This window comes from Lepisma saccharinum, chromosome 15 (assembly GCF_977018435.1).
Source record: "Lepisma saccharinum chromosome 15, izLepSacc3.1, whole genome shotgun sequence".
NCBI classification, from domain to species: domain Eukaryota; kingdom Metazoa; phylum Arthropoda; class Insecta; order Zygentoma; family Lepismatidae; genus Lepisma; species Lepisma saccharinum.
Window position 1 is genome coordinate 45123427 of NC_139243.1, and position 24753 is coordinate 45148179.

At 36.3% G+C, this 24753-nt stretch overlaps 1 protein-coding gene across 1 annotated transcript; it reads right to left on the reverse strand.

The window, feature by feature from the left end:
* Positions 1–3707: 3707 nt before the first annotated feature.
* Positions 3708–23672, reverse strand: LOC145999469 (uncharacterized). Its single transcript, XM_083136438.1, has 3 exons — positions 23554–23672; positions 16281–16378; positions 3708–5007 (listed from the first exon to the last, which is right to left on the reverse strand). The coding sequence occupies exons 2-3, from the start codon at positions 16312–16314 to the stop codon at positions 4844–4846; spliced, it is 198 nt and encodes a 65-aa protein (XP_082992564.1). The 5' UTR covers positions 16315–16378; positions 23554–23672; the 3' UTR covers positions 3708–4843.
* Between the last annotated feature and the right edge of the window lie 1081 nt (positions 23673–24753).

Genomic DNA, 24753 nt, shown 5'->3' on the forward strand with positions numbered 1-24753 from the left:
AATAAAATATCCTACATTTTATGATTTGTTTGTAGAATTCAAAGAATATGCATCAATAAATTTCATGTTATCAGTAAGTGCATCTGGAGGGGGCAGTGTGACCTGCACTTGTTTTCTCTCCTCTGTTTCATCATCTCCATACATGATTAAATTATGAGGAATAAAGAATACTGTGTGATGATTATTATTTTGAGAACTGGAGATAAATATTGATTTTTTTTTCATTTTAAATATTTTATTCATGAAGTTAAGGAACAATAACTGAATTAACTATTTTGGATTATTTGATACTTACTGGTCCCTATGAATACTGTTCATAATATATCTTCTTAGATAACCATAAAATGTCTGTCCATTTCTCAAATTCAGCAGTGTGTTTACTGCAGTTGAGCAGCTGCGTCAACATTCTTTTTATGGTTCATTCACAGGAAAATGGTAAGCTTTTCTTTTTAAATTTCTTTCAAAATTATGTTTACACTTTTCAAAGAAAACCAATTTGTTTCTTCACGGATTCTAAGTTGAGAAAACATATTAGATATTTTTGACATTTGAAAGAAGTTATCAATCAATATACATTCTGTTGACACATTTTGCCATGTTTTGATTTCTACACTCATGTGTCATCATTGAAAAGAAAAATGATGAGTGGTGGACAGCAGTAGTTTCAAAACACTTCTGTATCAATTTATATGGGGGTGGGTCAGAAAATGTCTGAATATTTACAAAAGCAGACATGATGGTGAATGATTGCATCTTGGACACAAATTATCAAGCTCATGTGTTATATTACAATTTTGACATTTGAAAGGAACCTTGTGTGTACCTATTGGTTGAGTGGATCTACCAGGAATTATAACAGACATGTAGTTTTGAGTATATGAGAAGCAACAAATGCTATCAGTGTTGCTAGATGCCACCAATATTTTCATGTAAAAATTTATTATAAGCATTCGTAACTTTATGGATTCAATACTTTTTTGATAGTGCCCATATTTGTGTTCTACAAAATCACAAATAAAACAAGAATGGCTTTGTCTTTTCAATTCATATGAGTTGTACATTATTGTTTGTTTTTCTAAACATTTTCGTTTATTAAATTGATTGATTGATTGATTTAGTTTATTTTACTTCACGTTTTGTGCCTCTTGGCTAATTGGCGAAGATGGGGATGAGTGATGAAATGATGAAATTGATGAATGGACATTCACAAACAACCAAGCCCGACCGGGATTCGAACCCGGGACCCTTGGCGTCGCAGCGCGATGTGCTAACCACTCGGCCACAGGGTCGAGCTCGTTTATTAAAGTAGACAGCCAAACCACAATATAGAATTCTCCATAAAATAGCTAAGTAAATAGATTTGCTCGAATGTTAAGTCCACTTTTATACACAAATAGGCTAACTGGGACTGGACCTAATTTCCAAAGTGAAATCTGAACTACTAGGTGCCTCCACAGGGTATCGAACCTGGGAACCCTTCTTCATCACAAGGTTATCATCCTGGAATACTGCCGGGAACAATATTTGCACCATAGGGTTCAAGTTGGTCCTCCAGAATGGCCCTATAGTCCTTGGCAGCGACATGTTCCTGTAGAGTGATCACTGGTCCCAAAGACTGCAATCCACACCATCACGGATCCACACCAATGTTTCACTCTGGGCACTAAGCAGTCTGGTTGGAATGCTTCGGATGGACTTCTCAAACGTAAACTCATCCAAATGACGAAAAACAGTGAATGTGGACTCATTCGAGAACACAACACATTTCAGGTCGTCTAACATCCACGATTTGCACTGATGGAACCACTCAACCTACTTTTTGGCATTGGTGCTAGTGACCAATTGTTTCCGTACAGCTACCCTGTATCGACAGATGGTTTTTGTAGAAACGAGGATCAATTAAGTGTGTATTCAATTCTGCAGTGACTTTTGCAGCAGTGGTTTTATGCTTCACACACAATCCTCTTCGATACTCAGACGTCCTTGTCAGATAGCTTCCGCTTCCCCTTCCCCCGACAGTTACTCCTCCTGGATGTGGTTCGTCCTTCATTCTGGTATGCTGCCATGACCCTCGACACTGTGGTTCTTGATACTTTACAAATATTCGCACCCTCTGTTCCTGATGCACCGGCGAGATGAGCACCAACAATTTGCCATCTTTGGAACTCTGATGTGTCCCCCATTCTACTGTGCAAAACCGAATATTCGACGTACAGCACAGGTACTACTGTGCCAATGTGACTGGCAGACACACACCTATGCATTTGAATACCTGCTACGCTGTGCATGAGCAACAGGTGGCACAGGCAAGCCCTCCATCGGAGTGTTCTATAATCACCAGTGTTTCAGTTTCAATGTTCACCACCTATAATTATTATTTTTGAATTTATTGACAACAATAAATATCAATATGCAAGGAAATTCTCTCCTGTGGGATACTCTCGCTCATGTTTTATCCTCTTACTAACAAAAATTCTCATATTTTCTGTAGTTGATAGCTCCAGTCACCTTGATTACAAATGGGCATTTTGCAATAAAACTGTCAATTTTGTGTGGTGGATATATTAGGTACTTATACACTCTGTAAAGAATAAAATAGCGACACTTGCTCGGATATGGTTTTCACAAGATTATGAAGTGAATTAAAACAATAAGAAAAGCAGGATTTGTCCACCAGCCCAATTTGTGAAGGAGCGTTCTCGAATGCATTAGTAAACTGTAGAACGAGCAGGGGTGCTGAAGCGTTGCAAGGGAGCGGATAGGAGGGAGTGAGAGAGGCAGGAGGCATCGTCGGTCGTGTTCATTCGATGGAAAACCTCTCTCACTCCCTCCTATCATCGCAGAAGAAACGGGAGGTGGTTTGCGAAAACTATGACATTTATCCAACACCCCCAATTCTTTTCTATTTTCATTTATTTTTTTATGTTTCAATGCAAGAGGCTCCCTCTGGTGCTACTCTGTTGCTTTTGAGGTGCATTGCGCAGGCGGGAAGTTTGCATCGCACAAAGCATTCATCGGCCTCCATGCAACAGTAGCCTCTTGCATTGAAACATAAAAAATAAATGAAAATAGAAAAGAACTGGGGGTGTCGGTTAATGAATCTTGTGAAAACCATATCCGAGCAAATGTCGCTAGTTTTTCTTTACAAAGTGTATATCAATGTTTAAATTCCATGTTCTTGTTCATAACAGGGTAAACAAGGTTTTTAGGTTATCCTATTTTCAGCTTCCTCTTAAAGAAAAAATAACAAAACATCAGAATTTTATATAACAATAATAAATATCAGTTTTATTACACTTCAAAAACAAATGGAATAATACAAAATGATCAGTTGTGATCCTGCTTGTCACACTAACAAAATAAGCATCAAGCAGCTTCCCCGAGTCATTTCCCCTTTCAGAAGCCACCGTCATGTTATTTAGAATGACAGCAAGGTCACAACACACCACTCTTGTATATGTCTCAAAATAGCAGTTACATGACCTTTCTTCCATATGTATACAAACATACTGTGTCGTACAAAGTAACTGATATGTTTCCTTACAGTTAATTCAAGCTATTTGTTTCTTACAATAAAATCTAGTTGTAATGCTTTATGAGAATATTATCAGATAGGGACCTTTTTTTTCAGTCCTAAGTCCTATTTCTTTTACGTTTTTTCAAAGTTGTTTTGTTTTTCTTAAAATCTGTCGTATTTTTCTTTCATATCATAATTTAAATATCACGAACTGCATGCTAAAAAGGTCCCAGCACACAAGAATATTTTTTTGATATTACTTAATTCCAAAAATTCAAGCTCGCTGTCCATATCACATAATGTGATAAAAGTCACTTTGGGGCAAGGGGTAAAATATGCAATAGTATTAATCTTACATACAAAAGAAATATTAATAAATAAATAATAATATCTATATATTTTACAACTTTTTGTGCATGGTGTAGGTGAGTTTCACGTGATGTAACCACATTCATGTAAACAAAGTGTGTGTATTACATTTGCAGACCTTTGCTTTAGTGCAAAATTGCACAGTCGTTTTTAGTTATGTGTGCAATGTCAGGAACATTAAGTGCAATCAAAAACAATGTTATGACGTCCTGAAGTAGCATGACTACTTCTTCACAACCTCATTAGCGCAATTGACAGAATGAGATATGGTGAAAAGGTGAAGTTGCGCTGTGGTTCCGATCCATAGAAGTATGATGCTTAAATGAAAGATGATATACATATTTGGCCACAGGTTATATTATTATTTATTATATTGTTATTATTAATATTCTTGAAACATTAAACTGTAATTTATATTATGTTCCTCGTGAAAAGAACACTGTCTCCATTCATTGCTGCTAACACACAGATAAATATGTGATAATTGAAATTACCCGAGGAAAAAATTTTCAGTGCACTCTCTCGTAATTTTTGTTAGTTTCATTATGGTCGTCATGGTGTCTTCTTCGAAGATAGTGAGCACCTTCCCGTCAATATTTCTTCAGTCCTTGTACATCCAGTTTTGATAACGCTTGTATGCAGGAAAACTATGTCCATTGTCACAGAATTAAATGGCAAGTGGGAAATTTTATTTGAGTAACCAATCACGGCATATGTGTTTAAATATCCCCTCCCGAATGTTATGTCACGTTACAAGTTCCATCCAATAATATGTACTTCGATGACAGAATTGAAACTCGCCTATAAGTACAACACAATTTTAACTGTTTTTACTTTTCCTTCTTTTTTCAAAAATAGTGAAAGAATACAAAGAACCTGTACTTAAGGATGAAAACTAGAAAACACAAGTGTAGTTCAAAGGAAACATATCAAGTTAAACAGGCAAAGAGCTAGTCGTTACATTACAGAGCATGAACTGTTTTGGTGCTTGGTAACAGTTCTTATCTCCTCGCCCTTAGCAACCTCCTCAACTACTTCAACAACTTCATCGAAGTCTGGAAAGGCCATTGTCTGAAGTTTAGAGTGGATCACTTTGCCATTTACGACAACCTCAAATGATGCTGGAAAAAGAGCATATGTGTCAATTACAAACTGGAAATACATATATTGTGCAGTTTTATAAAAACTTTACAAATATGCATGCATTCTAATACTGATGCATTCCATGAAAAGTGGTCATACTCCATGTTAATAGCAAAATGAATTATTATGGAAATAATTATTGTTTTGAATTGCATTAAAGTTCAGATGTTTGTGAATGCATTCAATTTACACATTTCGCCAATAAAAGTTACTAGCATCTGCAGCCTGTATACTTCACAGACTAATGAAGTCAAAATTTGCAACACTTTTAAAGCGTCACACACGTAACACACTTTTGTTAATGCTTTTATGCATTCAGCCTATGCCATCATACTCATTTTTTTTTTCATTTTTTGGCAGATACCATAAAGTACTTCATAATTCTATGAAATCAGTTCATTATGAATATTTTAATTCAATCTCATGACTAGAACCTTAACTATTGTGTGTAAAATGTCACAAACATAACGCCGCAATGTCCCTACTATAGTTATTCTGAAATGTTATAGTTCTTGAACCAAGGTAAAATACTGTACTGTACATTAAACAAGAAAAGGTATGGTATGTCCATGCATTTATGCAACTTATGGGGCATCCCAACGTTACATGTGTGACATTTATACATGAAATGTATAAATGATACATATTGGACTAAAATATTCATAATTGATTTAATTGGATTATGAAGTACAGTGGAACCTCAATTTCATGTTTTTCAGAGGACCGAGCTGAAAAAAACTTAAAATATCGGAAAATGTAAAATCGAGGAAAATTTTGTTAACATCCTGCTATGTTGGGATTATCAAGATTGAATGCATAATGCATGAAAATATAAAATCGGTAGTGTTTTCTAACAAATGAAAAAAACAACAACTTAGAATGATGACATAATCTAAATGCATGAAAAGTATTAACGAAAAGCTGTTATGTGCGTGATGCTTTAAATGTACAGATGCTAATAATTTTTGTTGGTGAAATATGCAAATTGTGTGTGTTCACAAACATGTAAATCTTAATGCAATAATTTCCAGATTGATTCATTATGTTTTGTTATTTACATGGAGTAGGATCAATTTTCATGGAATACTCATTTACAAACATATAATAATCAATGTTATTCATGAGAACAGCATTACCATGACAATTGCAAAGTTATCTCTGTTGTGTATTAATTATTTTATTATAGTGTCAGAGAGAATAAAGAAAGAAAACAAATTTCAATGCCAGAATGAATCTAGGCTGCATAATTTCCTAGAAAAACTATTACATTGAAAAAACATAATTTTTTAACAGTTCATAAATCAAAATTAGGTTCCAATGAGCAAAAGGTTTCAAAGAAATATTGTTCAACTTTATACTTCTACATTTAATAAAAGTTTGATGTTGAGAAACAGTAATATGCTCTAAATGTTCAAGAGTTGTGGACAAGGGTCAATATGCCATATATTAAATAAACAAAATGTTCACATTTTTCACACTTGTCAATTATAATGAGTACATTTCGTTTTTAAACTTTTATTGTTTATTGGTCTGACAGAAGACTATAAAATTATATAAAACTTCAAATTTACGTTCCTCAGGGTACAAAGGTGGAAAAGTGTAAGTGCAAAAATTTGGGAACATGTACAGTGCATTCATTTTGGCTCTGGGCCGAGATAGCAAATGACTGCAGACAGCAGAGCATGGCATGAATGTCGGCATTTTCGACCCGTGACGTCCCATTTATTTTTACGCACATATCTTTAGCATGCAGTGTATATTACATAACGAGTACTAACCCATGTTATAATAGTTGTTCAAGGTGGTAGCCAACAGCATTCACAAATTCCCGGCATCTTTTCAGGAAATTTTGATTGACACATTTGTTCTGTTTGCAAGTTGTTTTCTTGTCATTGTTAACCCAGCAGGATGCACACTGGGTAAAAAAATACCCAGAAGAAAATTGCATCTTAAGTCCGAATTTTAATTGTTTCTAAGCATGTCAATAATAATACAGAGTGTCCCACTCGTAAGGGGCCCCAGAAAAAGTGTTATAAAAATCTTAATACAAGAGGATATGAAACCAAATTTGTACATGACATACCTTTATGGTTGAGAAATGAAGGTACATTACAAGAAGTGCTGGAAGTGACCTCTCCCCACCCCCCTCTATACACAGTTCAACACGGCGCTGCATGTTCGTGAATGTTGCTGCCAGAGTATCAGCATGACTGCCTGGATTTCATGGCAGATGTTCTAACGTAACTCGTAACTCTTGTACACACACCTTAAAGGTAGTGTGTACAAGAACAAACCACGCACCATCGATGAGTTACGTGAGAACATCCACTGTGAAATCCAGGCAGTCACGCCGAATACTCTGGCAGCAACATTCACGAACATGCAGTGTCGTGTTGAACTGTGTATACAGGTGAAGAAAAATGACTGAAGTATGAATGTTAATTGTTTCAAAGCATTTAATATCTTTCATTGATTAACATAATTTTTTTCATATTTGGGAAATGAGACATGTGCTAGTAGATAAATACACAGGAACTGGTACTAACTTTTTCCACGAAACTGTTATTTTTCATAGTTCTATTAATTTCAGTGCCTACTGCCACCATCCTCGTTTGAACTTGTTGCACTGTTTCTTGGCGTGCTTCTATTGTTTTGAGTTCTCTGGCTGCCACTAGATGTGCTGTTGTTAACTATCCGTCTGCATCCACGAATCAGATATTGATAGTGGACAAGCTAACCACACTTGGATTCCCCTACTACAACAGTTAATGCTGGGCAATAGCAGACAACACGTTGGAGACAAACAGTTAACAATAGCGCACCTAGCAGCAGCCAAAGAACTAATCACAAAAAAGCAACAGAGCAAGTTACAACGAGGATGGTGGCAGTGGCCACTGAAATTAATAGATTAAAAAAAAATCGAGGAAAAAGTGAGTACCATTCAACATAATTTTAATTTTGAACATTTGAAAACAACCACACAATGATAAAAACAAGAAAAAAATAACATGTTGGAATACCAAACTGAAATGTATGACCATGCATTGGGTGAAATTTACCCAGGCAGTGTTTCTAAGACCCTACTAAATGACAGCCAATTCAAGGTCCTGACACTTGCAAGGGTTTGCACTCTCTGAAACTCACATTGCAGGCATAAATGTTCATGCTTATCAGTACAGTCCTGCTTTTTCTAATGTGAAGTATAATTTCTCTCTAATTTCAGTGTGTGTTTGTGTTTAATAACCCTAAAAAATAGAATCTACAGAAACAATCCCCACACTATAGATGAACTGAAAGACAATATACGAACAGAACTTACAAGAATTAACCTTTTGCCGCCCAAGGCCTTTTTCACATGTAAGCCTCTCTGTCCCGAGCCGATTTTGAGCAAAATGCAGAGTTTCAATTAAATGAGTGTAGATCGGAGGCTAATTGCCCTAGAGAGATGAGTGATATACCGTTGTACGCGGAATGAACCAGATTCAGACTATATGAAATTTTTGCAAATTCGGCGTATATGTGGCGGGGGGGGGGAGGGGCTAACTCTCAAAATTCCAAAATTTCGGGAAATTTTTTTTTGTTCCCCCACCCTCCTTTCAAGCAAAAAGTACATGACAGTGTCGACATGCACATGGAAATGATCGCTAACATGCAAGGAACACAAAAATATTTGCATTATTATCATATGACCAATGTAACTTGAGTTATACCCCCAAAAGGAATTGTCGGCACGCCACTGATTCAAGCTTCAAAATGCAGCGGTACCTTGAAATGACTTTAGCTCAGAGACTATTTGCCCTGGAGATATGAAAGATATACCGTTGTACGCAGAATGAATCACAGATTCAGACGATGTATAATTTATGCACATTCGGCGTATATATGGAGGGGAAAAGGGGGGAAATCCCCTGAAAATACTTTTTTTTAAAAAAATAGGGTTTCGCCCCCCCCCCCCCGAAAAAAAAGGATATGAAAAGTTCAAAATGCACATAGAAATTATTGCTGGCATGTAAGAAACAGATAAATATTTGCATCATTGTCGTATGACCAATGTAACTTGAGTTGTACCCCCAAAAGGAATTGTCGGCACGCCACTGATTCAAGCTTCAAAATGCAGCGGTACCTTGAAATGACTATAGCTCAGAAACTAAATGCCCTAGAGATATGAAAGATATACCGTTGTACGCAGAATGAATCACAGATTCAGACGATATATAATTTATGCACATTCGGCGTACATATGGAGGGGGAAAGGGGGGAAATCCCCTCAAAAATACTTTTCTTAAAAAAATGGCGTCCCCCCAAAATGTCAAAATGCACAAAATGCAAAATTTATGCAAATTTGGCGTATATATGGAGGGGGAAGGGAGAAAACCCCCAAAAATTATTTTAAAAAATTGTTGAAATGTTTGAAATTTATATTTTCCCTTGAAAAGAGATGCAAAAGAGAAGTCCCTTTTCCCGCCTTTTCACCTCCATTTTCATGAAGAAGAAAAAAGGTGCAAGAAACATTTCTGTTAAATACATGTGTTAGGAACAATATAAAAAAATAAAATCGAAATTCTAGACAAAAATAGAAAAGTTAATAATGTAAAAACTACGACCTTGACACAGCGTCTCGATCGAGATGCTTGGGACAGTGAGGGTTACATTTGGGTATCTCGTTCGAGACGCTTGGGCAGCAAAAGGTTAAGGAAGAGGAACTTTTGCGTGTCAATCAAAATTTCATCAAAAGATGTCTGGAATGTGTAATACAGTTGGCCACTACTTTGACCAACTTTTACAATGCAGGTTAGTACTCGTTATGCAATATAAATGTACACTGCATGCTAGATATGTGCATAAAAATAAGCGGGATATCATGGGTCAAATATGCCAGCATCCACACCATGCCGTGCAGTCTGCAATATCTCGGCCCAGAGCCAAAATGAAAGCACTGTAGAATCCAGGTTCCACTGTACTGGTTACACTCAGGATATCAATTGAATTATTTTATTTCACATTACTTATCAGCCACTTTTGGCTAATTATGATGATTGATTGATTAATTTCCATCCACATGATCATAAAAGTACGAATTGCACTATGATGTGAGATAGGTCAATTACATTAATGTCTAGGGCCCGGACTTTTAGGACTTTAGAGACATCATTTTAGGATTTATAAAGAGATGATTTGCCCTTTTTAGGATTTTTTTCTACCTGTATTTTTTATTCAAATCAATCAGAAATCTTTGCATTTATATGAGCATCAATACTGTAAACACATTTTCCTTCACATATTACATGTTTACGAAACTTAAAGCATACAAAAAACACAGTTTTTAGAAAATACAGAAAATAACAAATATTTAAAAGGTGTCATTGTTAAGCTATTTATTTTGTAATGCCAACTTTGCTTCCCTTTTTTTTCTCATGCCCTTTCCCTTCTTACATTTCCATTCCCTCTTCTGTGTGTGTGTGTGAGAGAGAGAGGGGGGGCAGATATAATACATTTTCATATTGCCGTACAGTTAACAATGTGTTCACTCCGATGAAACAAAACAAGGTTCCAGCATTTTTTTTACTATTTTACGTTAATTTAGCTGAAAAGCTCAATTTAGCCTTTTTTAGGATTTAAACTCCTTTTAAACGTTTTTAGGACCTATAGGATTCATGTATTTCATTAAGAAATAGCTAAAACAAAAATATATGTTACAATAGTGGAGAAAGAATAAGTTTTCATATTGCCATACAGTTAACAATGTGTTCACTCTGATGAAACAAAACAAGGTTTCAGCCTTTTTTAGGATCTTAACTCCTTTTAGACTTTTTAGGACCTGTAGGATTCATGTACTTAATTAAAAAATGGCTAAGTAAAATAGGTTAAACCCTGAGAATCCGGGCCCTATTAATGTCTAATGATGGGGAAGAATGGTGATGCGATGAGATGGACGAGGGTACAATCACAAACTATATGGATGACTCAACAATTTCTACACAGGATTACCCTCGCTGCAGGTCAAGGCACCAGCCAGCACCTTGCTATCTGCAGTCCCAGGTGAAGAATGTAGAAGTGAAGTTGACATTTGCATCCTTGTGGGGAAAGTGACCACGTGCACCCCAATAATCAGGATATCAAACTGAAGTATAGTTTTTCCACACAAAATTAAAATTTCTCGATTCTTCAATTCTTTTGGTTTGAAAATCTACTTTTTTTGTATTACTATAAAAATTTTGCTTTTACCAAAAGAAGAGTAAATTTCACGACTTTTCCAGGTTTTTAGACTAGTAGACAACCTTTAAAATGAGAGGAATAACCAGAAAAAGTTGTGGAAAAGAATCGATGAGAAAAGCCTGATAATGCAGGCTCGACCAGGGCTCAAAACCTGGGTCTCTGGCATACCGTGTCATTGGTCTACCAATTGAGCTACTGAGTAGCCTGGCCATGGCTTTGCCTAATCTTTCGCTGTCACTGTTTCACCTGTGCGGAATTGTCCCTGTCAGTGCTACTGCAATGGGACCTGTTGCCCTTGAAACACTCTTGACGTTGCCTGGTTTCTCCCAGCAAAGATATGTAAATTACATAAGATTTGGCATACACAGGAAATGTACTATGTAGAAATTTCAACGAAAAATGAAGCCTCGAACCCAGGCTGGCTCGGTAGCTAAGTTGGCAGAGCAATGGAACAGTATACGAGATACCTGGTTTTGAGTCTTAGTAGAGCCTGCATTTTTAGCTGAAATTTCTACATAGTATGTTTCCTGTGTGTGCCAAATCTTAATTAAGTAAATATTATGCAAAAGGAGGAAAAGAAAGGCTCATGACAGAGTATTTGGATGATATTAGAAAAGGAATGAGATTTCTCACCCACAAAGAAATTGCAAGAGCACAGAATATTAGCTCATGTGACAACACAACAAACAAAATTTCTAAAATAACAATATTTAATTTTGATTCAATTATCTACAAAGAAGTGTGATGGTCATAATGTGTATGTTCATTACAAAATTTAAAAGATAATCATAAAAAAAAACATACATGGAACGAGTTCTTTATGGATGGATCAGAAAAAAAGGTTACAACCAGCATTCTGTGAATGCACGAAATAGGAGGCAAGTAATTGGTTTACCCGGAGATGCAACAGATGGCATCATTTACGCATGGCGAGTTTTGACAACTTTACGTTTACTGTCAGTGGTGTAGTAACGGATGCAATGGCGAGATGCTTGCAGAATTGGTCTGAGCCGTGGAAGTGGAAAGTGTCATATGTAGGGTTCGGAAGTTGAGGAAAAATCCTTTTCTTTCCTAGTGTCCGAAGACGAGGCCCAACATAATATACGTTCATTTCTCAATTCGAATCATCAGTTCTTAAACGTCCTTTCTTCAATAAAGAAATAATAATAAATATATATATATATATATATTTGAACCATCCCTGAAACGAGAGAAAAACATTTTTGGACGACTGAAATAGGATCCAAAGTAATATTTCTGTAACCCTAGTGTGGTTAGGCCAAACATGATTCTTCACATATGGTTTTTCAAGTTACGTTAATCTAAAAAAATATATAATGTCTGGAAGAAGATGCATTCCATTCATATAGTTTTTTTTCCGCACTGTGTGTTCCATACAACCAGAATTTCTTATTTTTTTATTCATTAAATATGTAATTAAAAGTGAAGCTATTAATTAATTTGGATCACATTTATATGTTCTTTTTTTCGTTTTAGGATCTTTTTCATATTTTTAGGTCTTTTTATAGGTCCTTGATTGGCAATTTATAGGTCTTCAACTTCCGAGCTTTAGTCATATGCTTCTTGAGAGCGAGGAATGTTCCAGCCGCAAATATTCATCGTCAGCTCGAGGAAGTGTATGGTGAGAGTGTTATCAGAAGACAACTTGTTGCGAAATAGTGTAGGTAATTTGACTCGCCATTGTGTACGCAGTTGCTGTAACGTTCCAGGTGGGAAGTGTGGAACCACCCCTAATACAGCTGGACTTGGCCCCCAGTGACTCTTTCCTTTATCCCCATCTGAATGGACACTTGTCTGGAACATGGTTCTCCTCCGACGATAATGTCCAGGCAGCTACCACAAAGTGGGTTAATGAGCAGGGGCATGATTTCTACCAAGACGGCATCAACAAGTTGGTCCAGCGGTCTGATAAATGTCTCAATCGCCAAGGCGATTATGTGGAAAAGTGATGTGTGTTTAGCCTTCTTAGAACACATCATCAATTTATACCAGGTCATACTGTGTTTCTTTCATTTTGTAACCTTTTATTCTGATCCATCCATGTATCAACCACCTCCAATCTGCATATCTCCTTGGATACTCTAGAGCAGGATCACTGAGACTACAATCCGCATTGTCTCGTGGCTTACTACTAGAGGCATGCACATTTCGTTTTTGACGAAAACACAAAATGTAATATAACATGTTGTAATGTTCATTTTTTCACGTTTCTGAAAGGTGTGAGGTATATTTTCTTACCCTGTTTTGTCATGAAATGTGAAATAAATTGCAAAATGTGAAATAGACTCAAACACAAAATTTAGAGTTTATTTACCGATGCGACACATTCTGAGGTTTGAATTATCCTGAGAGTTATGCAATTTATAGAAAATTGATTAATTCTGGTGTGAATATTTGAGAAGTAAAAATAGACGCCTATATACAGGAATAAACTTAATACTCTGGTAGCTACATAAATGTGCTATTAGAAGGGATATGTTTATTTTGTGTAATAAGGGCAGTTTTTAAATCAAATTTAGGATTATATACACAATTTTAAAACCAAAATGTCATTTTATATACTTCTTTTTATCTCATTTTTCACTGCTGTTAACACCAAAATTTTGCTTTTTTACCAAAAATATGTAAAAGACCTTTTGAGTCATATTTCATACATATAAATACAGGGTGATTCTTCGCTTAAAGGCCCCATAAAATACGAACATGTCAGTTCATTTAAATCATACAAATATGAAATATTCAGTAAAAAGAACCTTATACTTTGAGAAAGGAAGAAAATAAAGTCAGTAATGGTAAGTAACAATGTGTGTCCGTAACAGTGAGTAGTAATGTAGCACTGAAAATAACCTGCCATGTTATTGCCATTTAAGCTCTTTCTTTCTGCTGTAATTGGCACTTGCTATATGGTATTCTTGGCTCCCGTGGTGTACAGGGTGGAGTGCACAGTGAGTAGCATACAGGTTTCTTTTCGATTTTTGCTTAGTATTTGAGGTTAATGCAGAGAAATAGGTTACACAGTAACAGAGCATGTTTTCATTGCAAATATGGAGAGTCGAGTTTGACTCTACCTGGACAATGGTGGTGGAAATTTTCAATACCTTCTGTAATATGGACACGTTTATTATGAATCAAGCTATGTATTTATATAGGCCTATGTATGTTCTAAATTAAATGCATAGCCCTTGAGATATTAGCATTTTCCAGAGTCTTGTTATTTAAGTAATGGGGCTGGTGATTGATCGTACCAGCCAACGAAAAATTAAACTTTTTTCTTTCCAATCTGTACATTTTGATGTTTTAAGGTGCCTGAAAGTGATTTTAACATGTGGAAACCACAAACAAGTGAGAAAGTGAGATATTTATCCTAGAAATATGACCACGGCACATCAAATCTTTGATCACTTTCGCCACTTATTTGAAGCAGTATGATTTTATAATACCGGACCCTTCTCGAATTTCGTCCATATTTCGCATACTCACTAATTTAGGGCTGCTAATCACCAAACTGCATTTAATATTTGGCACTCACGTGTAGAAATTCGAAAAAAAAGGGGGTCCGTGATCGCAACCAACAATGCACAATTGCTCATTATTTACCGGAAGATTTTGATTCTAATACTGAAAAAAAGAAATGTCATTTCTATCCATCTTCTTATACTCACAAAATACGTAGTCCCAATGAAGTATCCGAGGTTAACATGGGGGGAGGAGGGGGGGAAACCTCTTGAAATTGTTGTTTGACGTGTAGAAGTTGTAAATTAAGCTTTTCAATTGCCGCGATGGTTCTCCGTATACAATGATGGAAACCATGCACAGAATACCATGTTTGTTGCGAATCACTTCACGGAAGAATGGCAGAAGTTAGTAATCTGTGTGGTGTGAGGTATGAAATAAAGTTCTTTCTTTCGTAAGTTTTCTTAGTAAATTTTAGTTGGGTACATATTAATAATAAAGGTCATTCGTTCATATTTTGCATATTCAATATTTTAGGTTCACGATTTTGTAGTTATAATTTGTCGCTCAAGTGCTACGAAACTGATTTTTTTTTTTACGGTGCCCCACACATTATTCACGCATAGCCGCAAACACCATTCACGCATAGCCCCACAAACCATTCACAGTAAGGTTAGGTTAGGCAAACATAGTTACAATTTGGGGTCATAATTTTGTGCTTTAAGTACTGGAACATTTTTTTACAGTTCCGCACACACCATTCACACATAGCCCTCCAAACCATTCACGGTAAAGTTAGGTTAGGTTAGGTTCAGTTAGGCAAACATAGTTACAATTTAGGGTCGTAAATTCGTTCTTTCAGTATTGGAAACACGTAAATAATGAGCAATCGTGCATTGTCGTTTGTGATCATGGACCCCCTTTTTTCGAATTGCTACACGTGAGCGACAAATATTAACTGCAGATTCGTGATTAGCAGCCCTAAATTAGAGAGTATGCGAAATATGGACGAAATTGGAGAAGGGTTCGGTATTGTAAAATTGCTCCCAATTTTCGTCATACATGTAAGAACTGAACGGCGGGTATCGAAGGATAATTTGTAATTACTATCACCATGAAACAAAAAATGTAAATTTTTCAAAATAACGTCTGCAACACTTCACACATTTCTTGTTCTTGGCAACTCACGAATGTTAATGCAGGCGCTCTATTGAAGAAATTGTAAATTTGAAGTATCGTAGAACAACATGACCACATGTTTGGTAGTACACTTTCCACTCCCAACCTTCACTTCTACAATATCTATGCTAAGAGAACCAAACATAACAGGCCTAACCTAACAACGTAGCCATTCCTTGAACATGATGTCATAAATCATACCATATAAAATCGCCAATTACCCGCTTATCATGCATTTCCACATGTTAAAAACAACAACAAACGTTCATATGAATAAGAATCTTTCTAACTCAGAAAAAAAATTCAAGTTTCTCCTGGGGGTATGCAGGGTCACCATCACCTTAATTTCAGTAGTTATCCTACTATCACATCAAGTACTCACTTCGTCTCCCCTCACTTCCTGAAATTTCCGCCATGGGAACACGGGACTGTATCTCCCCAGCCAGTTCATCATAGCGGGATTTGTAACCTCAGGAGCCACTGAAAAACAATGCAAATTACATAGTTCAGTGCCAGCAAAGACCAACATAAGAATGTGTGCTATTCTTTCTAGTACAAAATATAGCCTACACACTAAATATGTACATAATACATACTGTACTTGTAGATACAATAGTTTTTCTTGTATGTACGCATTGCTTGCATTGTAGGATTATTTCTCTTGTAGTTTACGGTTATTACAAGCATAGGAACACAGTTTTTCGTTGTGACGTTTCAGGAGAACCCACGCTCCCTTCATCAGACATTTATTTTTAGTTTGACTAAACATACAGTGATAACAATGGTTAAGATTTTTTTAAACAAAAAGAATCCGTTATATTTTTTTATCAGAAATAAAAATAAAACAGACTGCTTGTTTTCACAATTAAGTTGTTACATTACAACAATGTAACATTGACAACATCCATTGTATAAGGGATTCTTTTTGTTTAAAAAATTGTTAACCATTGTTATAACTGTATCTTTAGTCAAACTAAAAATAAATGTCTGATGAAGGGAGCGTGTGTTCTACTGAAACATCACAACGAAAAACTGTGTTCTTATGCTAGTAATAACCGTAAACTACAAGCTAAATAACTTCTAGATACATTTAACCCTTTCTGGACAAGCATGAAAAGAACAGAGTTTTCTTCGGGAGATGGATGTTTTTGCGGTTTTTCAGAAAATCAAAGAAAATATGTTGCTAAGTGTGCGATTATTATACATATTTTCTGAAATATACAAAACATCCTCTTTTCACATATAGGCCTATATGTTACATTTTATATAAATTTTCTCACATTAATAATGATTTTTTTTCTGTAACAATTTTTTGAAGTAAAAAAAATTAACATTTTAATAAAAGTTCCTGAAAACATATTTTCAGTAAAGATAAACGGTACTTTAGTATTATACAGACTACCTCATTACAGACTATATGTTTTCTGCTGACCCCCACTTCCGTTCTACCTTCTAACCTAACCTAAAATAACCTAGTGAAATATAATTTAACGTAGACAAATGAGGTAGTCTGTATAATACTAAAGTACCTGAAAAACTTCTAGGGATTGAAATCGTCACTAAATGTGAAATCTATCTGAAGAGAAATCCTCGTAAAAATGTTCACAATGTGCAACAAATTATTCAAGGCTATTTTCAAGAGCATAAACAAAAGCTCACCATAATTTGGCACAAGTACAAGTAAAATTCAGTACTGAAGAGAACGTGACATCTAGAGGTTGGAATTTGAAAGAGTTGGAATAAGCATATGTGAGGCAAACATTATGCAACCACACAAATATATGGATTAGAAGGAAAAATCATAATTTGCCATCACATAATTTTCAGCCTGACTTACTACATCCAACTATCTCACTCATTATTTCTACAGGTGGACGAGATGGAGATGAAGACCTCACATAACTTAACAAGCACTTAATAAAATTAAATTAATATTACCAAAATAGGTAACGGTTCAAATTCTTTGATGATCTTATTCAAATTCTCCTAGCAGAAAGACTTATCGTAGAATTTGGAAATCATTGTCACACGAAATTTAAACTTTCCTTAAAATAATGAGCACTGTTTGGATTCGAAAAATAAGTTATTTATGTTGAAAGAAAAACTTAAAAATTACCTTACGCAAGCATGCACACTTCCCACGGACAAGATGTTCTCCGTTGACAAGCGACAGTTAGTATCGTAGACTAGTGAGAATGAATAGAATAGAATAGAATGGTCTTTATTTAAGCAGGCGTGTTTCGGCCTCATGGACCGTTCTTACAATGTAGAAGTAAATCGTATCCTTAATATAATGCATTTAGGGACTTTATTTTAATGCTAAAAGAACGAAACCTGACCTGCCTAACCACAAAAGCATATATTGAACAAAATCTTAAGTAATCGCTAAAACTCCGCAGCATGTGCTAACAGATGTAAATCGAAATAGAACCATGTAAAAATTGCATTCATAGCAATGAAATCGCAATAAAACATAAGGAACTTGGGCTGTCAAATTTAATACAATCATATTGCTATCGACAAATAAAAATGGTTTGTGCATTTATACATTACGGGTGAAATTATAAATTGTACAAAATGTCTGACAATATATGATTATTTCAGTATCCTGTAATAGAGGCTGTTAATAGAAAGTGAACAATTGCACAGCATAGTGTACAATATCTGTACATCACCATATCTAACTTTGAGAGAGCAAAATATGCTTGTGCAACAGTAAGATTCTATCCATCCAGTTGAGAAAAATTTCATAAAGTATCCTTCCACTTGTCATTGCCATGCTGATCCATACAAGGGCCGAAGTTCATCATGCTAAGTATGCAATTTTTACATGGTTAGATTTTCATTTACTTCTGTTAACACATACTGTGGAGTTTTAGCGATTTCTTACTGCATGTTTCCTTGACACTGATTTTTCACTTCCCAATACATGCTTTCGTGGTTAGGTTAAATGGGTCAGATTTACTTCTCTTAGCATTAAATGCTCTCTACTACTGATCGTGGTGAGAAGGTTTAAGTTCAACCTCCTATCAACGGAGAATGCCTTGTCCATAGGGAGCACGCATGCTTGCGTAAGGTAATTTTTAAGTTTCTTCCAACATAAGTAACTTATTTTCGACATTCAAATAGTGCTCTTGGTAACATTTTACTATAGGGGTGACGTTGGTAACATTTTACTATAGAGGTGACGGACTTCTTACTTTTTACAGGAGAAAGTACTTACGCAAATAATTTTCTGTAACGTTGTGGAAGTTCGTGAATGTAGTTTTGATCCATTTTAATGCGAATACATGTTGTTTTGTGCAAAAATCTCTGTTCGACATGCTGTTTCTGCTACTGCAATTTGCTTTCCGCACGAGAGCACAATGTTCCGTGTGTTAGATGACGTAAACCTTGTAGTCATTGTTTCAAACTCGCCGTGTTTTCACTATAACATGACGTGTCGAGTATTTTTAATTTTTTTTGGTAACGATTATATAAACCAGAAACACATTTCTTGAAATTTACAGGAGAAAAGACGAGAAAGTACTTACGGAATTTAGTTCTTGTGGACTTTCTGAAGCTGGGGAAAGTGTTTTCTCGAATCGTGCAACTTATTCGGCCTGTAAATAAGGTATTTTTTGACATTCATGTATCTCCCTTGCACGATAGCTTGTGCCACCATTACCGTCGACTATGTGAATCAAATGTTCAGTGCGTTCTATTACGTAACCTCCTGTCAGTGTAGCAACCACACGGTAGTTTTACAAGATGATGTGAGCGTTTTTTTTTTTTTCTAAATTCAATTTTCTATGTTTGCCTAACCTAACTGAACCTAACCTAACCTTCCGTGAATGGTTTTTGGATCAATTTTCACTTAAAAACCTTGGTAAAATTTTCGTATCCCCAAAACGTATTTCTTCAATTTTACAGGAGAAAGTACTTACCGAAATGGGTTTATTTATACTTTAGGAAGGTCTTGGAAGTTTGTTTTCACCTCGTTGAAATTTTTTTGCCGGTAAATCATGTAATTTTCGACATTAATGTCACTACGATGCACGAAAGCTGTTCCCTTGATGTCCATCTACTACGTGAACCAAATATTTGCGAGCGTTTCATGACGTAACAACCAGTCAGTGTTTCCAAATACACGGTTTTGTAACTGTGTAACACTTCTAGAACGTAAATAAATATGAGTTAATGTTCATCATTTCTGATTATGAACTTGCGACAACATGACGTGCACAGGATCAGTGGCGTGCTCAATGTGAGGTTGATGGGGGTTATAACCCCCCCCCCCCCTTTTGCCCAGTATCTCTAAGGCTATTTATGAATGGTTCATAGGGCTATCCGTGAATGGTTTGTGGGGCTATTTATGAATGGTTTGTGGGGCTATCCGTCAATGGTTCGTGGGGCTATTTATGAATGGTTTGTGAGGCTATCCGTCAATGGTTCGTGGGGCTATATATGAATGGTTCGTGGGGCTATCCGTGAATGGTTTGTGGGGCTATTTATGAATGATTCGTGGGTCTATCCGTGAATGGTTCGTGGGGCATTTATGAATGGTTTGTGGGACTATTTATGAATGGTTTGTGGGGCTATTTATGAATGGTTTGTGGGGCTATCTGTGCATGGTTCATGGGGTTTTCGAACACGAGTAACATTTCTAATTTTGAAAAATAAATTTAACTATGTTTGCCTAACCTAACCTTGCCATGCATGGTTCGTGGGGCTATTTATGAATGGTTCGTGGGTCTATCCGTGCATGGTTCTTGGGGTTTTCGAACCTGGAAAAAAAATACAAAATCAGTAACACGAAAGTAGGTATTTTTCTATGAAGAAGGTTGCAACACTGCATAACCACTTATCATGGACTACGCTAGTCAAGATTTCTACACCATATCGTGTGTAACGCAAGCCAAAGTGAACAAAATAAAAATACTCGATATTTTGAAAATTGAGATTATTTGCGTGCAAAAAACGAAACGCGAACTTTAAGAACCCTTAGGAATGCAGAATACTTGGTACTACTTTACTATACCTGAGACACCTGGGAATGATGTCTTTCGCACTTTTTTACATTGCTAACGTACAATTATGCATTCCGGAACACTTATTTAGGTGAAATAATGGAATTTGTAAGGAAAATAATGTATATTTCTTACATTTACGAGTGCTTACTGTTCTTGTTTATTGCCACACAACATGGCGATAGCTTACCGTTGATCGTTCGTTGAGCCAGTGTTTTGTCGATTTGGAGTGTGCATGCAGTGTTGCAAGCTCCTTTACCGAAAAATACCTAGTTTTGGGCCGGATGCTCAAATAAAAATTAGGAATTTTAAATTGACTTTTTTACTCACTTACGGGGACGAGGTATGCCTACTAGGTTAGGTTAGGCCTGTTAGGTTGGGTTCCATTAGCACTCCTTTCGTTCCATTTAGCATATACGGAAAATTTAACAATTAAAAACACTTTAGGAATTTTAAATTGACTTTTTTTACTTACTTACGGGGACGAGGTATGCCTACTAGGTTAGGTTAGGCCTGTTAGGTTAGGTTCCATTAGCACTCCTTTCGTTCAATTTAGCATATACGGTCAACATCGGCTTGTAGCAGATAATTTTTAAAAAATTAAAAACACTTCAGGAATTTTAAATTAACTTTTTTAATTACTTATATCACTTTTTCACACTCCCACATTTTCCGCAGTCCATTTATTTCTTCACGATTCCATGTTCAATTAAAAATTCTAACGCATCTTCCACACCTGGCAACATCTTCATGGCGCATCCTCGACACGTCATCTTCTAGAGATAACATCGCGTGGCTTGAAACACTGACTACGGGGCCGTGCTACGGGGTTTACGCGTACGACGCATTGTACTCTCATCCACAAAGCAAATGGCCGCGCAGCAATGGTGCGTACAGTGCTCTTGTGTAAAAAGCAAATGGCGGGAGCAGGAATAGCACGTCGGACAGAGATTTTCGTATAAAACCACATGGATTCGCATTAACATGGACCAAAACTACATTCCGGAACATCTACAATGCTTCAGAAAATGATTTCCGTAAGTACTTTCTCCTGTAAATTTGAAGGAATCTGTCTCAGGTATAGTAAAGTGTTACCGAATACTTAAGTATCAATGTGAAAAATACGAAAATAAGGGAATTAGAGACGTTTGGTGGTTACTGAAATTTTAATAAAACCTTTTGTGAATAGTTTGTGCGGCATTTATCGGTTCATAAGTTTGGAAACACTGCACATCAGCTGATGATATATGAGAGTCAAGATTTGCATGCCGAATTAGCAATGACCAATAAATAATTATAAGGTTAAAAATAATGCTTTTTTCATGGAAAAAAAAGTGATCCAAAGTTGAAAAATGTTCAGCTATGAGGTAAGTAGAAATGAATTTTATTTGAAAATAACTGAGTTAAATGTGTTTCCGGCATACCTGATTTTTAACTATGCTTGCCTAACCTAACCTTACGGAAAATGGGGCTATCGTCAATGGTTTTTGGGGTTAATGTCAAAGGTTTGTGGGGCTAACGTCAATGGTTTGTGGGGCTAACGTCAATGGTTTGTGAGGCTAACGTCAATGGTTGGCTAGGTATGAGCATAATTTCAAATCCGGGCACGAAAGTAAGTATTTTCCGGTGAACAAAGTTGCAACACTGCATAAATTGACAAAACACTCTCACAACACGTGATTAACCAGTACACTATCGCCATAGTGTGTGTTACAAAATCGAAATAACGAGTACTCGTAAATGTACGAAATAGACATTATTATCGTTAGAAATTCATTACTTCACCTAAACAAATGTTCCGCAATGCAGAATACTATGTTAGCAATGCAAAAAAAAGTGTGAAATAAATTATATATAGGTGTCACCACTATAGGGTAACATTATAGTGTAAGGGGAAACGGATTTCTTCAAATTTACAGGAGACAGTACTTTCGGAAAACATTTTCTGTAGCATTGTGGAAGTTCGTGAATCTAGTTTTGATCCATTTTAATGCAAAAACATGTCTTTTTCTGCGAACATCTCTGTCCGACATGCTGTTTCTGTTTCTGCTATTTGCTTTCTACACGAGAGCACAATACGAGATATATTGCTGCTGCTACAAGCCGATGTTGTCCGTATATGCTAAATTGAACAAAAGGAGTGCTAATGCGCAATGCAGAAAAGGTAAGTACCAGTGGTAAAATTAGGGAAATAAATGAGTTAAAGGTGTCCGGGCGTTATCGCATATTTACCCTCATGGTAATTACTTTAAGGATGGTTCAAGTTTTGTGTGACAACGATTGCCAAAATTCTACGATAATTAGCCTTTCTGGTAGGAGAACTTGATAAGATGTAATCTCTGTCTATTTTCAGACTTACAACATGTAAATATTTCCAAACAAATATGAAACTACGTCTTTAATAATGGTTCCTAGAATAGGGAGATTCTTACCAATATTGGCGGCGGCGACTTCATAAAAGAGAAAATTCTTTGAAATGCTGATCGAATCATTTCGTGACTTTGTCCAAAGAAAAAAAAATAGGTAACCTATTTCTTTTGTGATTAGTCTCTTGTCTGTGCACAGACAATGGTGTTCGGTATACTTTCCATTTTTACAATGTTGTATATGTAAGATCGACAAATATACTAAATCACAATAACTTACCAATACTCTATTTCAACTTTAACTTGTACACTCATTGTGTTACGCAAACGTTTCACGTATAGTTTGTTGTGAATAAACTTCGTGGAACCCAAAAGCCAAAATGCAGCAGGTGTAATTTAACTTATCGGACAACACTCAAACAACGTAATGGATAAGACTTCGTCTCCTGACGTCAGAATAAGTCAGTAGAATAGAATAATCATTTTATTTTCTGTTAGCTTAAGTAGTACTCGTTCAAACCGTGAAAACTACAGTATGTTTATGCTAAGAGAGCTAAGCCTAACCACTAATTTCGATCAGTTACGTCAGAAAACGAAGGGCGGGGCTAGATCAAAAAGTTGTTTGAGATTCGTGCAATCAGTTATACAGCAGAAAAATGACCTGACGCTGGTAACGTAAACGTCACTTCCGGCGATGTCGCCATAGCAAACGGTAGACCTGGGGCGCGTCAACACATTGATCGCTGAACGAACTTGAACCTTGCTCGCCACAGGTTTGAGCCACAGAATATAGAGTTTTTGTGTTTCGATCTCGTGAGGCAAAGGGAAGAAGACGAAAACTGTATGAGGATGGTGGGCTGGCGAGCCGCGAGTGGCGACCAATTAGGAAATATTTATATGAACGGCTTGCGATATAGCGTAAAGAGGAAATTTAAGTGATGCAAGATTCCAGTTTTTGTAATTGTATTAAAATAAAAGTGTTGTTTATTCCAAATAATAAATATTAAATATACACATTAGTTTTGGAAAGTTGTGCAAGGGTGTGAAAATGAAAATTTCGACAGTTTTGTTCACATCAACCAGAAGCGTGCGGTAAAGAGAGGGCAAGCGCCGCTTGCGTTGTTTTTTTAAAACACTTTTGATATCTTAAGTTCGTGTTTTTCAATGCTTTTATACACATTAGAATGGAATTTATTTACTATAAGATATTTACATTTCAGAATTTTCATTTCCCTTAGCCTATGTTCTGTTCTTTTGGCTTGAAACATAAACCAGCTACACTCTTGACGACGCTGGGCGATGCGGCAGGATTGACCGCGTTAGAAGAAGAGGGCTGCTCGCCTTTCTCCCCGCTTTTCGAGTGACTTATGCAGTTCTTGCATGGTCACTGTCCGTCCCCGTCCACGAAGAAAAAAGGCGAGGGCATGCAACACCAAGACCGCATCTGTCTTTGGCAAGGGTGTTGGAAAGAATTCGTCCA